Here is a 15,198-nt window from a genome sequence, read left to right on the forward strand (position 1 = left end):
CGGGGAGCCCAGCGGCTGCCGCGCGCCCTGCCGTGGAGCGGCCCGCCGGCCTGTCAGCGTCTGGGGCTCGGGGGCCGCCGCGGGCGCAGGGCGAGGCGCTTGGGCGAGGCCGGGCGGCGCGGCTCCGGCCCCTCGTCCTGCCCGCTCCGCCCCGTCGCAGCCCCGCGGGGACCGGCTGCGGGCTCGCACGTCTGAAGGGGGCTCCCCGCAGCCGAGGCAGACCCGCTGGCCTCTGCACGTGTCCTCTCCGGGACAGCTGCAAACGCGAGACGGAGATCCCAGGTCCACCCCCTTTTACCGGGACACGCCAAGCAGCCACACGTGCCTGTGCCGCGTTTTGACATTTCTCGAAATCCTCGAGTTTAGCTAGTAAAACGCACCAAGTGGAGCATCTCTCGCGACGTGACTTGCTATCACCCAGCCTGTCGCAGTTGTAGAGTTTTTGCTAGCCACGGACCGGCAGGGCCACCTTTGCTCCTTAATTCATAATTCTAGGGATTCGCCTGCTGAAATCTTGCAGTCATTTTGCTTTGGTTGAGAAGTGTCTTTGGCATGAATTAGTAATACTGATTTTAAGACTAACATGTGCCTGGTAAAGTGGATGAATTCAATAAATTGTGCAACCGGGGGCAGAATAGCAAATATTTTGACTCCAGGTTCTTCCGTGGAGAGGTCTAAATCTTGGAAGCCCTAACTGGAAAGGTCTGATATCTTGGGTACCTGCTCAGGCTATTTCTGATGGTGGGATAACCCAAAACAGGACCTCCATTGGCATTTTCTAAGTGTCATCAAACTGCTGAATTCTTGCAATTAAAATGTATTTGTATAAATGAGGAATGTAGAATGAGGAGCTTGCAAAGAGCTTGTGTATATTAAAGGGCTGACATATATGTTAAAGGAACATTAAAAGGCATAAAAACTGTGTTTAAGGCATTAAAACTGAGACAACCGGAAGGGGAGGAAGAACTTCATATCTGCCTTTTCTTTCAGCTGCCATCCCAGATGCAAGAACAAGAGCACGTCTCAGGTTCAGACATCCCTGAGCAGGGGTACTAGGTACCTGCTGAACACAGGGTGGGCTTCCTTAGGTAGGCTTATTCCATGATCCTAGATGAAGTGTTCATTGGTGATTCTCTGGGGCAGTGAAGGCAGCGCAAAGGAAGAATACAATACCGGTGACAAGAGAATAACCATTTTATTAAAGATAGCGTACACTCAGTTTAGTTTAATACTGATTTTCCAGCTTTTAACTATCCCTATTATACATTCATTACTCCAAATTTCAAACAATTACATTAGATTGACATTATATTCATTTGCCAAATACTGTCTGTAATCTGGAGGAAAAAAAATACACCAGAGGCGCATATCTATATATATAGATAGTTATATATATAGATATATATACACAGTTATACAAGAGTTAAATTTCTCTATAATGTACAAAGAGCAGGGAATATATACTTTCTCTTTTTTAACATTTGTGTTTGAGACATTCAAAAGGAGAGAGATCCAAACCAGCGTATGTGGCATCACCTTTACCTCTGTTAAGTAGTAGACACATCAACTCCATGACTGAATAACCTCATCAGGAAATTTGCATGCATTAAAATAAACATGGCATAGTTTCACTCGCAACAGCGCGTTCTATTTGTTTTACATTTTCTTCATTTCTTGCAAGGTTTTTGCTTCTTAGAAAATCCACATTGTTTAATACTGAATTTTCTGTTTTACATTCATTTGGAACAAAATTCAGACTGAAGGGAAATAAATCATTATCAAAAAGTATTGATTCCTGAATGGATTTTTTAATAAAAACCTGTTACAGGATACAAATTTTCTGGAAGGTTTTTTTTTGTACATGCACAAAAAAATGCAGTCAGAAAAAAACATCTCCCAAGAGTGAAACTTTTTAAAATCATAAAATCAAGTTACTGTAATGTGCACAAAACTCCTCTGAGCAGTTCAGATGCACAGAAGCACCAAAGACAATAAGATACTTTTCCAAAATATAAATCTTTTCTTAAATATATTTATATATGTACTTATGTACAACTCTACAGAAGCTGAAAGACCATGAAAAGGGCTGTTAGCGATGTGTACAATGCAGAGGTTTCTTTATAAAAGGTTTCCCCACAGTAGCTTGTTTGCTTACCTGTTTCATGATATTTTAATAAACAAAATTTCACACCGTTAAGAATGAAATAAAGGCACTACTGATCTCTAGGTAGCGCACCAGAGCTCGTGTATTCTTTGATCAAGAGATAACTGAGCAGATGAAAATAAAAAAGAGCTCATCTCTTAACTCATTCCAGTGTCGAAAGCTTTACAAAACTGAAAAACATATAATTGCAGCTCTAAGAGCTTAGTGCAAATAGAAAATTAACAGCATAATTTTAAAGGTCTTTAAATAAGCTAAAATGTAACTAGTTTGGGCTTTCCCCCATAAATAAACAGCATGACATAATGGAAAGTTCTCTTCAAAGATCATACAAACTCAGAAGCTGGAAGTGAAAAAGGCAACAATCTGCCTCGTAAATTATTTATTTTAATTTTAGCTTAGTAAGGGCAGAATAAAATAGTTTGCTATGGAAGATCAAATATATCTTTAAGTCTGTTGTTTGTGAAGATGTTTGGGAGGGCAAGGGGGGCCGTCCTTTTTCCCCTGACAGCGGCACACTTGAATGCTGGTGGTGGACCGCTGTCTGGATAACGGAGCAAAGTAGCATTTCCCTGGTCCTCTCCTGCATCAGAAAGTCTCATCATCGTTGCAATTTGTAGCCCAGTGCCCAAACACTTCACAGATTTCACAATAGGGCCGTTCTTCTTTTCGGCTGCCGTGGTAAGTCGAATGTGGAGGTTCATCGGCTGCCTGTGCTTGAGTTGGACAATCTTCAGTGTCATGGAGATCGAAACAATCACAAATGTCACAGAAAAGGCGAGGCTTCTTCTTGACCTGGTTTTCTTCCTCACTGTCAAAGTTCAAAGTTTGACAAATAAGGCCAGACGCATTACCATATTTCTGTCTGAGATGGCAATTTTAGGCTGAGGAGTCCTCGTTTTGGGGAATGGTTAGGCATTGAGCTGCGCTAAAGCCAAAAGTGACGCAGGTCACCCATCCCGTCTCCCGCCACCTCCTCCTTCCCTGTTCCTCCTCTTACACCATCGCATATCCTCCACAGCCACCTCTTCTGTTCAGTTGCTTCCCTCTGATCGGCAGTGCAGGGACGGAAATCAGGGAGGGAGTTGAAACTTCCCTGCAAGTTCCTCAACATGGCCGCTCAGCTGAAGTTGATTGTGGGAAAGAGCTGAGTGGCAGAAACGGGGGACCACATGCCAGGCAGGGTTAAGGAAAAGGGGTGGGACTTGGGAGGAAAGACCATGGATGGGGAGTCTCCCAGAATGCATCTGGCCCATGGGCTGCATGGTCCTCACCTCTGTTCGAAAAGGGCTCACAAGTCCAAGGGAAAAGGCAAAGATACAAACGGCATTTACAGCATTATGCTGGCTAGGCAGGAAAAATAACATTTCTGCCTTCTAGGTCAATTTGAAGATGATCTGAACATGAGAAAGTCTCCCATACCTCTGCATGGCTCACCTTGGAAGCCTTTTGGCTGCAATAAGCCAGACACACATTAACTGCCGCTTGTTTAGAACTATGAATGGCTCTTAACAATTCCTACAGATTTAAGATTCACCTTATAATTTTTAATGCAAACATAAGGATTGTTAAAAACCCTTATCATACATTCTTCACTAGTTGAGTAGCACGGACACTTAAATCCAATAAAATTCCCAACTGATTATGTGACCAACCTGTCATAATTAATGACTACTTCTTCGTTGCCATTGAGAGCTGCCTCAGACATCATTTCCACTTTCAATTTCAGCTCTTCATTTTTCCTTTGAAGATCCACAATTACAGAATTCAGGAAGTCAATCTGAAGGGTTTATGTTGAGAAGAGAAGATAGGATTAGAAACGCAAGGTCATTTAAGGGGAAGCTTTTGCAGAAAACATTAGCTTTAAAATTAGCCTATCTGGCATAGGCAATGTGTAGCACAGAAACAGTACAGAAAAAACAAACTCTGCTGTCCTTATTTAAAGAGTACCTAAAAATATTCACTTTGAAGTGTGAAACAACATTAACCAGCCTCTTTATAGAATAATCTGGAAATGAGAATTGCCATACCAGCTAAGTAATTTACAAGGTACGGGGCCAAGAATTTTCCTATCCAGAAGGTGACTACAGTATACAAGGTTAGCCCAAGTCAGGAGAAGGCGAAGCTCTCCTGCCATGTGGCAAATCTAAGGCTGCTTTTTAGAGAAAATCTCAATAGCCAGGAATAGCTTTGCTGGCTCAGGCGAAAGACGGGGAGCCCTGGAGGAGATGAAGAGAGCGGGACCCAGCAAATGGCAGGCAGTGACAGGACACCGCTGAACACAGCTAGCAGCCACTGCGCCGGTTCCATGCATTCATCTGGTCCCCTTCAAAGCCACCCAAGGCCACGGGCAATTGCCACGACTCGTGGCATCAAACCTGTACATTCATCATGTGCCTTATGAAGTGCTTTCTTTTGGCTCTTCCAAAACTTTATTTGGTGCCCCTGAGGTCTAACATGATGGGTGAGGGAGGAAAATTAAGTCTTTCCCTACTGTCCTCCCCACAGTTTATGCCATTCCATGCACCTTTTCTTTAAACACAGCCTGGGCTGTTTTCAATCTTTTCTGGCAAGGAAGAGCCTCCAGAAAAGTTTGGTTGGACTTTTCTGCCCCCAACCCCTTTCCGGCTCGGTGCTACTTTGATACCTCAGCGGCTCCCAGGAGCGCAAGAGCAGCCATGCTAGATCGAACCAAGATCCTTCTCGTCCGGCATTCTGTGCCCACAGCGGGACCCCCCCTCGCCACCCCCAGTCAGTCCCGAGTGGAACAGTTCCCACCCATTCGTGTTTCCCAGCAACTCATGTACTCAGGCATGTTGCCAGCAGGGCTAATAGCCATGAAGAGCCTTTTCTTCCATGAACCTGTACTGGCCCTTTGAAAGCCATCCAAATTTGTGGCCAGCACTAAATCTTGTGCTGTATTTGGCTGACTGGCTGGAGTCAGGGCACAACCCCTGAAAGCTTTGTTGCGAGGCCCAGGGAGTCCTACTGCCAAGATGCCACGGCGTTTTTCACCCTTTGCCTGGCTGACTCTGCCCATGACACGGAGGACTAGTCCTCTCCATGGAAGGTAGCAAAACGCTGGGTCAGCCTCAGGAGAGATCTGATAACAAGGACTGCCTGGTGGGTCAACATACAGGTCATTAACACTGACAAAACATTTTTAATGAAGCAGAGAAAGCTGAAACAAACCATATGCTGATTGAAGGAAAATTTTCCCAGCAGCAGATGAAAGCAAGGGCAAAAGGGATGAGGAATTGGGGGGGGGGGAGGAGAGAGAAACCAAGCATTAGTATGTTAATTACACTACTTGCTGTATTAAGCCTAAATGCAGTGTGTTATCTGAAGGCAGGCCCGGGAGATACCAACTCTGAGCTCCCTCATCAAACCCTTCTCCCCATCAAGCAAAGCTGCATTTTTTGGAAGTTGTCCCAGGTCTGTAAAATTTGTGGAACTGATAGCTATCATTTACCAGTAAAATTCACCATTTGAGAAAGACCCCAAGCCCCAGCATATAACACCAAAGCAGTAAAGTGGGTCTCAGAAATGTAACACCCCAATCCGGTCATGTCTTTCCACATCCACCATTGGCTTTTCTTTCACCAAGCTGTCATTATGCACAATATGCCAACCAGTAGTATAACCAATGGTTGAGTTTACAGGGGTTGTGATACGTGAGCGCAGTTATGTTAACAAACCAGAAAGTTGTGAACAATCCAGAAAGAGAATCCTGCATTTTTTGTTAGGTTGTGAACTCAGTTATTTAAACCATAGGTTGTCATTATGTGTGAACGCAGACCTGTGGGTTGTTCTGACAGGCTACAGTGGCTGGAAGCATGACCAGCCACTCTACATGTCAGTGTTACAGCACTGCAAAGGCATTTATGATGCAAGGGAGCAGGTGAAAGAAAAACAGCCCACCGTTGGTTCAATCAATTGCTAAAGAATTGGTTCACACTTCACCACGGCAATTCCTGGGTTGTTTAATCCAGAAATTGCCAGGCTAAGTGAAATAATGCATGTACTGCCTCCTTCAGGCTCATTGTTTCCACTTTCGGTTAGCAGCCCAGGAAAGCCCCTTTTCTGGCGGATGAATGAACCTGGAAATTCTGGGTTTAGGGGTCAAACAACATAGGGATAACCCATAGTCTGATGCTGTTCCTGAGTTTTTAACAGAAAAAACACAGCGTACTTGTTGCTATGATTGTCTTGGGTTAAGCAACTCAAAAATTGGAACCAGGACAAGCACACGGGGTCAAATCTGGGGCAGAGCAACAGGCCATGGGTTAAATAAAGCACGTGTTAGTGTTACATGTGAACCAAGCCATCTTCTTGTGCTGATTGTTCCGCATCTTCACCAATCCCCACAGTCTGGCCCTCTCCTCATCTTTTCTGTCCATCAGAAATGAAGTGGTTGGGGATGAAACCCATATTAATAATCTCTGCGACCAACTTGCCAAATGCTATTTTGCAGTCAGTAAGTGATTTCTACATAGGGCCAAGAAGGAAGACGTAATACCTGGCTTTCTTGGGTACTGTCATTCTGGAGGGAGCCACTGGCTGCATTATCTTGGGAAAGAAAAAAAAAAAAGCGTGAAAAGATGTCCAAATCCTGTGTTGCCGCCATCAGAACTGCGGATCTATAGAATCCCTTGCTCTTCAAGAGCTTACAATTCTAAAAAATAATCCCAGATCAACAGGAAGAACATGTGCTGATATGGATAGAACAGCTCTCTGGTGGCCCAAGCCCAAGAGACATAGTCTGGCTAGGATTATCCATATTCCTGCACAAAGAACAAACCCTTCACAGCTGCAGAGAGGAGGGATTTAGATGCCGTGCGCTTCTGCCAGTTCGGGCTTCTGCCAGGGTCTCTGTTGCAGCCTCCCTGGGGCCAAAGTTGTCATCTTTTCAGCACCAGGTTAAGACCGCTCTCCTCATGGAGGCCTTTAAAGACTTCCCTGGTCTCTCCAGGGCCTGATACAATTAGCCAGGGGACTTTTATTCTTGGCCAGATCCATTGGATTGTCTTTTAACATTCCTGCATGTAATTTTAAATTAACTTTTAGTTGTTAACTGTTTTATCTATTGTATTTTATTATTTTTATACTTTCTTGTACACCACCCACAAAGCTTCAGCTACGGACAGTATAAAAATTAAATTAAATCAAACTGTGATAGATAGTGTGATAGTCTGGCGCCAGCCCATCTCCAGAAAGCTTTAACAGCAAAAAAAGCAGCAAACCGACCCGAGCTGGTTTTACCTGAGGAGCTAGAAAGAGGTTTCTGGCTCTCTTTCAGCTTCTGTTCCAGATTCTTCACTTTTAGCTCAAGTTTCAACTTATCAGACTCCAGTGACTGAACTACTGAATGCAGATTCCTCGCAGTGGCATTCTCTCCACGGAGCACTGTGACCTGCAAAAGTTAGAGAGAGAGAGGATGTAGGCAGAAAATAAACGTAGTGAGAGGCCACTGGAATAAATGAGCGAAGGCTATGCTGATCACCATTTCAAGACATGTTCCTGCACTATCTGGAGAAATCACACCTCTGACTGTCGGGAGCTGGCATCATGCTGGCACCTCTGCAGTGGGATGCATGGATGTGGCAGCGGCTTCATGAGCAGAGATAGTATTCCCCACCCCCTCAGAATAGGCTGCTCCCTCAGAGCTTCTCTGCATTTTCAGTTGCTGGGGGACATGAATTTTTCCTGGCGACATTACCCCATTGCAATGCAAGGTGTTGGTCTTGAATAGGCCGGAAACGGCTAGAGCGGGTTTCACAGCTGACTCCGCTCTGGGCTCTCCCTGGCCACATGGAAACGTCAGGATACGCTCCTGCGCCTCAACAGCCACCACTATGCTGACTGGGCGCGAGGGGCTGAACTGGCATCTTTGGCATGCACAGCAGGTGCTCCTCAACGGCCCTGGGGGTCATTTACTATGATCCACATATCTATCAGTCTGTTCCCCACTTGAATTATCTAAGCCACTGCAATGTGACTGGGAAAGGCCTGGGCTGCCTGTGGGGAGAGGGTGTTAGGGAAGGGGGTATTTTGTGAGCCAGGCAGAAGCTGGTAGATGGCATGAGTCCGATGCTTCTCAAATGTGTACCTCATTTTTGAGTTTTTCCAGTTCTTCATCTCTCTCTGTAATCAAGGCACTAGTAATACTGATGGATTTCTGTAAGCTAGCTCTCTCTTCATCAATTTCTTTTTTTAAGCTGGATTCTCTAAAAGAGAAAGTCAGACTGGTTCACAAGAGTTGTTCCATTAACTGAGCTTTAAAATAATTAAAAAGAGAGGCTGATTTAAAAAACAGTCTTGTATTAGTGAAACGGTTCTTATCTGAGAAAGATCAGTTCCAGTTTTTTGACTGAGACTATATATTTGGCAAAAATATTTGGGATTGTACAACAGTGAAAATAAAGCGAAAAGTTTTACCTACATAGATTCATGGCAGAATCTGCATATCATCGTATCCATTTGAATTTAAAGGAAGATGTTAATAGGATTGGGAGATAGAGAATTGAAAAAGGGGGGAAGGGTTGTACAAAGTGAGCCTAACTTTAGATTTTGTTACTTCTTGGAATAGTTATTAACAAGCAACAAAAAGTACATGCAAAGCTTAGTTACACACTTGTCATGCAAAGCAGGGATGAAGCTGGAATTATCAGCTGGTCCTCACTAATTTCTGTTAATGTTTGGATTTCTGCAGAAAGCAGTTTTTGAATCTTAGCAGTTGGGAGCATTTTAAGAGAGTGCAATTTGGCATATAACATACTAAAGCAGAAAAGGTAGAACCCCAATGATAGTCTTGTTCAGCATCTAAGGCAGCTATTCACTTCTCTCTTTTTGCACGCCTCGTGAGAAATTATTTCTCAAGCGATGCAAATCTTAGAACAGTATCGAAGAGATTGTATTTGTGAAACTTCAGTATGGCCTTGCTGAATTCTGTGGCTGGAGGTTGTTTATATGTGCCTGCATCTTAAAAGTTGGTTTGTGGCATTTCAGTGAAAGGAGGCAGTTTACACTTCTCCAGCGCCCACAAAAGGCTTGGTAAGCTGGAACTTCAGATTTCTCTGATAAAGTATTTGCCATCTCCTAAGTCTGATATACTGAACATTTAAAAATTAAGCAAGCAGTTTTAGCGACTGGTGAGTACTGGTATCAGTTCTAAATTATAGGTCCAAAAATCCATGCCTAAGCACTTGAAATAAGATACAGAGTAGTTATTGAAGAGGGAACAAATGAGAAAAACAAAATAAAACTACGTTTCTTGTAGGCTTCTTTGAGTCACTTGGGAAATGAGTATTTTAAAATCTTGAGTTTCCAATAATTTTCTATCACTGAGTCAGTCCTCAGGAGACACTGGAGCCCACCCCCTCCGCTTCTGTGAGAACCCCCTTGAGTATTATTTTAAGAACCTCACAGGGAAAGACCAAGGTTTGTCTAAAACTGGAGGAAGGTAGATGGTAGGGTTTGGGGAAGGACCCTCCTATCTTTCTCCGATGATCCTGCATTCTTCCTTTAAAAATTCCATGGAAAAGAACTGGATAGCACATGCAATTCCTATCTATTTCAAAGAGGCCTGTGCAAGACAAAACACGCTGCCACCACTGCCTTTTGCCAGGGAAGCGGCTGATTGTTTTAAACAAACAGGGCAATTGCTACCCAAAGAAATTAAGATCTGCTTGATGGAGAGGGAAACAGGGGGAGAGAACAGCTCATGCACATCCAGAATGCAAGAATTAAGAAAGATATAACCAATAGTACAGAGCTAAAGATTATTAAATGTCCATGGTGTCTACAGTTAGTGAGAACCGCGATAACCAGCATGTGAACGAAAGCACAATCCTTGCGCTAGCCCAAGATAAATGGCAAAACAAGCAACAATGGCGATACCCCGCGGAAGTCCTTTCAGAGTTATGCAGATGTTTATTCTTAGTAATGGAAGCAGCAAGTGGAGAATCTGGGATGTACAGACACAAAGGCACAAGCCACGGCTGCAGACGACTTTTTCCCCCTCAAAGACAGAGGAGGAATTGAAGAAACCAAGTCACAGCCCTGAACAGCTGCCCGGAGCAGGTCTCCTAAGCAGCGGAAAGGCTGTGTTTTTTGTTCCAGGAAACCTCAGTGACATTTAAGCCTCACTCTGATCCTGCAAAAGGCTTGAGCACTTGAGTGGAAGAGCCTACATGTCAAGGGTAGACTGCTGACTGCTCAAGAAACAGCAACAGACCTCCCAGAATTACCGGGCCACCTAAGCAAGAAGCAACGAAAGGGAGTGTATAAAATCGCACCAACCCCAACAGACTTGCTGGAATTGAACTGTGCACACTCAGGTGTGTGTGGGTAGGCGTACATGCACATAAGTAAACTCTATATACAGGAACAAAAGCCAAATTATGCAGATTTGCATATCCATACAAGAAATGCCAGGGGTCATGGTAGAGTTTATAAGCAACTCCTGACAACAACGAGAGCTGGTAACTGACCAAGGAAGAGCCAAAATCCTCACAACGCTGGTCTTTGGTGGGAAAAACACTGTTCTTCTGGGGCAACATACAAACTACACCTAACTAGCATTCACAGGTTAGTATACTATTTCTTCTTTTGACCAGTGACTTTCCATGGCCCTTCTGCAGACGGCCAGGAAATATTAGGGCTGTGATGTTCAATTGATTAAGCAGCTGGATGAATCAGTTCAACAGCCGAGAGACTGAAAAGCTGCTAAGGCAACAAGACGGAGCAACAGGGTTGTTATTTAAAAGGATGGCTGCTTTAATACTTGAGATGTCCCACCTCATCTCGTACAGGCGGAATATCTGGTGGGGGATCCCAGTGGGAACATCCCTCTCTTTCAGGAAAGCTTCTGACTGCACCCTGAGGGCTGGATGGCAGGAACACCAGGTGCTTCATCACGGGTCTGATGGCTTTACCTGTCATCTCCCAACCAGGTCAAGGAATTTCCCCCACATCGCCTCCCGTCTAGCTCTAAAGTGCTCTTCCTTGGCTAAGGCGGGCCAGCTTTCATGCTCTGCTTGAGAACCTTCACTAGGTAACAGTGAAACTGCCAAATCTGCCCTGCTTTGCCTTGCCGCCGCCTCCTCGGAATCAGACTGTAATGTGCGAGAGATGGGCTGCCTCTCTACATCAGGCTCACCTGACTTCTAGGAGTCCCTTCGGCACAAACCCCAAAGCTGATCTTACTGTAGGGGCAAAATTTTCTTGGAAATTCTCCTTTTGGCAATGAAGTGCCTTGGAGAAACTCCACCAATACCTATCTGTGGGTCAAATGTGTGGCCCATGTCAGGGTTGGTTCAACTGGAAGGCGCATGTTGAGTTGTAAACTATACAGATGGGACCTAGTAATTTGCAAGCTCAATCATGTGGAGGATCCTCATCGGTGTTCTTGCAAGGTGTGAGAACAGGTCACCCTCACGTGTAGAAGTGTAATTTCATGGACCGAATTGGTTCAGCGGGGCAGGGCTCACATCCATCTTGTGTTTTACATCGTACTCTGAAGCGACATTTAAGACTGCCAGGGGCTCAGATCCACCAGGAAGCATCTGCTGAGTCTATCCCGCTGAAGTGAGCAAATCGTTGCTCTTCTGCAGCTGCAGCAGGCATGCCTGATAGACTACACCCAGGGTAGCTGCCAAGGAGATCAGATGGGTTGCTTCTACTAGCCCCCGACTGGAAACGCTACCCAGATTCTTCCCTTGGCCACAAAAGAAATCAAGAAATTCCAATAATGAAGCAAGTACCTTAAAGTGATACTGGGCAAGCTTTAAAAATGCAAGATAACAAGAACCACATGTTAGAAACATGGAAGAGAAATGCAAAATACAGTAAAGGAAGAACTGAATTTGCACTGAAGTGGATTCTGTTGTTGTTGTAAAAACAAAACAAACTAAACAAAAATTATACTTAATTTAATGTAATATCTTACAAAACAAAAAATAAAACAAAAAGCAAGACACCAAGGGAACGAAAGGCAGCCAAAATATGTACAACAACTTTATTGGAGAAAAAAAAGTTATTTATTGTAACGTGGATAGACTTTCTTTAGTCTTACCATTAAAGACACACAGATATAGCAAAGGAAGCAAGGGTAGGAAAGGGAAGAGAGAGGAGTGAAATGAGTATTGAGAAATAGCGCAGGCTCAGAGACAAGTCAGACAATTTGCAAATCCACAATGGGTCTAATGAGCTGAAGTAACACCAAGACCCCTTTTTTAGCTAGAGAGCCCTGAATATCTCTAATACCAGCTTTCACATTTCACAAGGACCATTTTTGGGTAGGAAAGAGAAAAAAAAAATCATTCTTATGGATGGAAAGGTGATGGGGAAGATGGCTTGCAGGTCAATGTCTTATCCTTTGCATCACAAGTCCATGAGGTTGGACAGAAAACCCCTTGCTACTTCTCAAGCAACAGAAATGGACATTTGGGGCCAAATCTCTGGTTAGCTGAGCTCTTTGATCCACTATCCCACAACAAATGCCTTAGGCATAAAGGTGTTTTCTGCAGGCAAACCTCTAAAATTCATTCGTATTTCCAGGCCAGGGAGCCTGCTCTTCTTGTGCTACAGGGCTGAGTGGCACCACGGCAAACCCTTGGTGCGTGCAAAGTTGCAGCATAGCTTGGAAAAGGAAAGGACCAATGACTTGGTAATGGCATGTTTTCTGGAGAGCATGTGCGTCTTTCAGGATGTGCTGTGTCCTTGTAGTGTTAAAAGGTTAAACCCGGATGGTTTTCAGCTTCGTAAGCTCAGCAGTGCCACGTCATGAACATGTTTTGAACTGAGCAGTGGGGGGCTTTGTGCCTTTGCCAGATCGGCAAGTAAGTGCTTCAGAGGGTGCTAAAAATGGCACTGAATTATCTGGGTGCTGAAATGCAGAGAAGAGCGGGAAACATCTCACTGGGTGAGAGAAGATGGCACAATTAGCAATGTTAAATGCTTCTTAAGGTCAAGCATTTCTATGCAAATTGTAGAGGATGCGACTGCCTACATGTATTGAGTATTTCACATGCAAAGATATCTGAGCAGCAGAAATGTGTCGTTATTTCAACTGCAGATGGGTAGGAGCGATCAAAGGGTTTCCATCACAGGGTTTGTCCTATTTTTCTTCCCAATTTTCTGCATGCGCTTACCTCTTTTTCATCTCTAACAACTGGTTATTGAGGACAGATCTCTCTTCGTCAAGCTGAAAGACAAAAGCAAAGTCACATTTATAACATGCACAAAAAATTCCCTTTGATTTCAAACATTCTAAGTCTTCCCTTAGCTTGCAGAGTTTCAGTATCAAAATAATCTCTTCTTCCCAGAGATGCAAAATGAGAATGGAAAGCGAGCAAGGACCCTCACCTTGGCCCTGTTCGTAGATAATGGCTATTATTAGCTGGGATGTGATACAAATCGCCCTCTTGCTCTCCCTCTCGAACACACTCAGTCCTTCCTTGAACTTGGTTCAACTCTTTCTCGGTTGCAGGGGGGTCTGCTCAGCCCTGATGAGAGCGCGCCTCCTTCCACCCCTCCTAATCCTACAGCCTGATCCGCTTTACCCACCCACCCCTGCTAGGAGGTCCTTAGCTGGCCATTTCCCGCCATGTCCCACTGTGAGCCTTGGCTCTCAGGGCACAGGAAGCGGGACGCTTTATTAAAAAAAGAAAGCTGAAGAGCAGCCATGGGAGGTTTGGCCTAGAACAGCCAAACCAAGAATCGTGCCAAGAATGTACTGGAAGGCTAAAATAGTTCCTTCAGTGACGGCACAAACAAAGCACCCCCACCAGCACCCGAGGGCAGCTCTCAGGCAAGCGACTCAGGCGGATGCTCTCAATTTCAAGCCTTGCTGCTCAGGCCACAGACATCCAAACTCCTGAGAAGGTACTCGGAAGAAGCTTAAGGATAAGGCTGACAATTCGGAAGCTACAAGCTTTCACAAGCCACACTACAGGCAAACAAAAGTAGCCAATGGGATTTCCTCCCTTCTGACTATGGAAATGAGTTCTGCAGTTTTACCTCTGATTTGTTTGGAAGACAAACTGATACATCTTTTCTTCGGCCTTCCACTCGCTTCTTCACCTTACTGATAACCACTTTTGTTTCTGTATCATCTTTCCCCCTAGGTGAACTCTGCAATTTCTTCACCGCTTTAAAGAGGCATTTTTAATCAATTTCAAAGAAGCTAATTATTTATATAACTGTCTAGCTAACAGCACCACTTTTCTTAACCCCATTACAGGAAGTAAACAAGCAAACACAAGCCGTAACCTTTAAATATCCGTGTAAATAATTGATGAAACCATATTCATTAAACTTGCAAAATGTGTCGTGCAGACACAGTCTGCTAACAGACATGGGGCAGGATTTATATCGTTACCATAGCGATACTGCTCAAAATACCTGCCACACATGAAGGGGTCTTGTCACACTTCTCTTAGAAGACACTACATTCAAAGGCTGAAAATGAGGATGTTCTGGGTACGTTTCTTTACTATTTTTACTGCACAAAGAGAGGTCGGATTGTCTAAACGGTATGCAAGTTCCTCTCTTGCACTTTCAAAAGATCAGAGTTTTTCAAACCCCCTACTTTTGGGGAACCATGTTCACAGTGACTTTTTCCCCCCAGCTTTGTTACAGACTGCTATTCTAGGGGGTGTAGCCAGTTCACATAGGATGATGGCCAGGTTGATAAATCTCACAATTGCTCTGAGAGAGGCGACAGTGTATAGGGGAGCAAAGGAAATCTATCCTGCACCATTGGTTCCTCCAGGACCTGGCTGGCACATAACAACAGGAAATTGTGGGTTCATAAGCCACGGCATATGCTGGGCACATTCTTTTCTGAATATTGAATCCCCAATTAGGGATTGTTAAGTGACATCTGAATCCAGACACGATAGGTGAATTGTGGGTTAAATGACTCACAGATAACCTACAATTAGTAGCTAGGTTAACTGTGGGTTGTTTAACCTATGGGTAATCCAGAGTGTCCTGGTTTGGACATCATGTGGCAAAAAGGCTGTGGAATGTGC

The 15,198-nt window shown here is 44.3% G+C and overlaps 1 protein-coding gene across 11 annotated transcripts in view; it reads right to left on the bottom strand.

Annotated features, from left to right (window-relative positions):
• Positions 1–1,176: 1,176 nt before the first annotated feature.
• Positions 1,177–15,198, bottom strand: part of CLIP1 (CAP-Gly domain containing linker protein 1) — a 74,054-nt gene continuing 60,032 nt past the window's right edge. For 10 of the 11 annotated variants that reach the window (XM_044440583.1, XM_044440584.1, XM_044440585.1 and 7 more), the window contains 7 exons: positions 13,315–13,367; positions 8,271–8,388; positions 7,424–7,574; positions 6,681–6,730; positions 5,354–5,359; positions 3,817–3,941; positions 1,177–2,972 (listed from right to left, as the gene is read on the bottom strand). In XM_044440583.1, the coding sequence (XP_044296518.1) occupies positions 2,750–2,972; positions 3,817–3,941; positions 5,354–5,359; positions 6,681–6,730; positions 7,424–7,574; positions 8,271–8,388; positions 13,315–13,367 (726 nt within the window). In that variant the 3' untranslated portion in view covers positions 1,177–2,749. The remainder of the gene's footprint in view (positions 2,973–3,816; positions 3,942–5,353; positions 5,360–6,680; positions 6,731–7,423; positions 7,575–8,270; positions 8,389–13,314; positions 13,368–15,198) is intronic. The other variant, XM_044440578.1, reaches the window with a different exon arrangement.

Source organism: Varanus komodoensis, unplaced genomic scaffold, assembly GCF_004798865.1.
Source record: "Varanus komodoensis strain SLA01 unplaced genomic scaffold, ASM479886v1 scaffold38, whole genome shotgun sequence".
In the NCBI taxonomy this organism is placed as follows: Eukaryota; Metazoa; Chordata; class Lepidosauria; order Squamata; family Varanidae; genus Varanus; species Varanus komodoensis.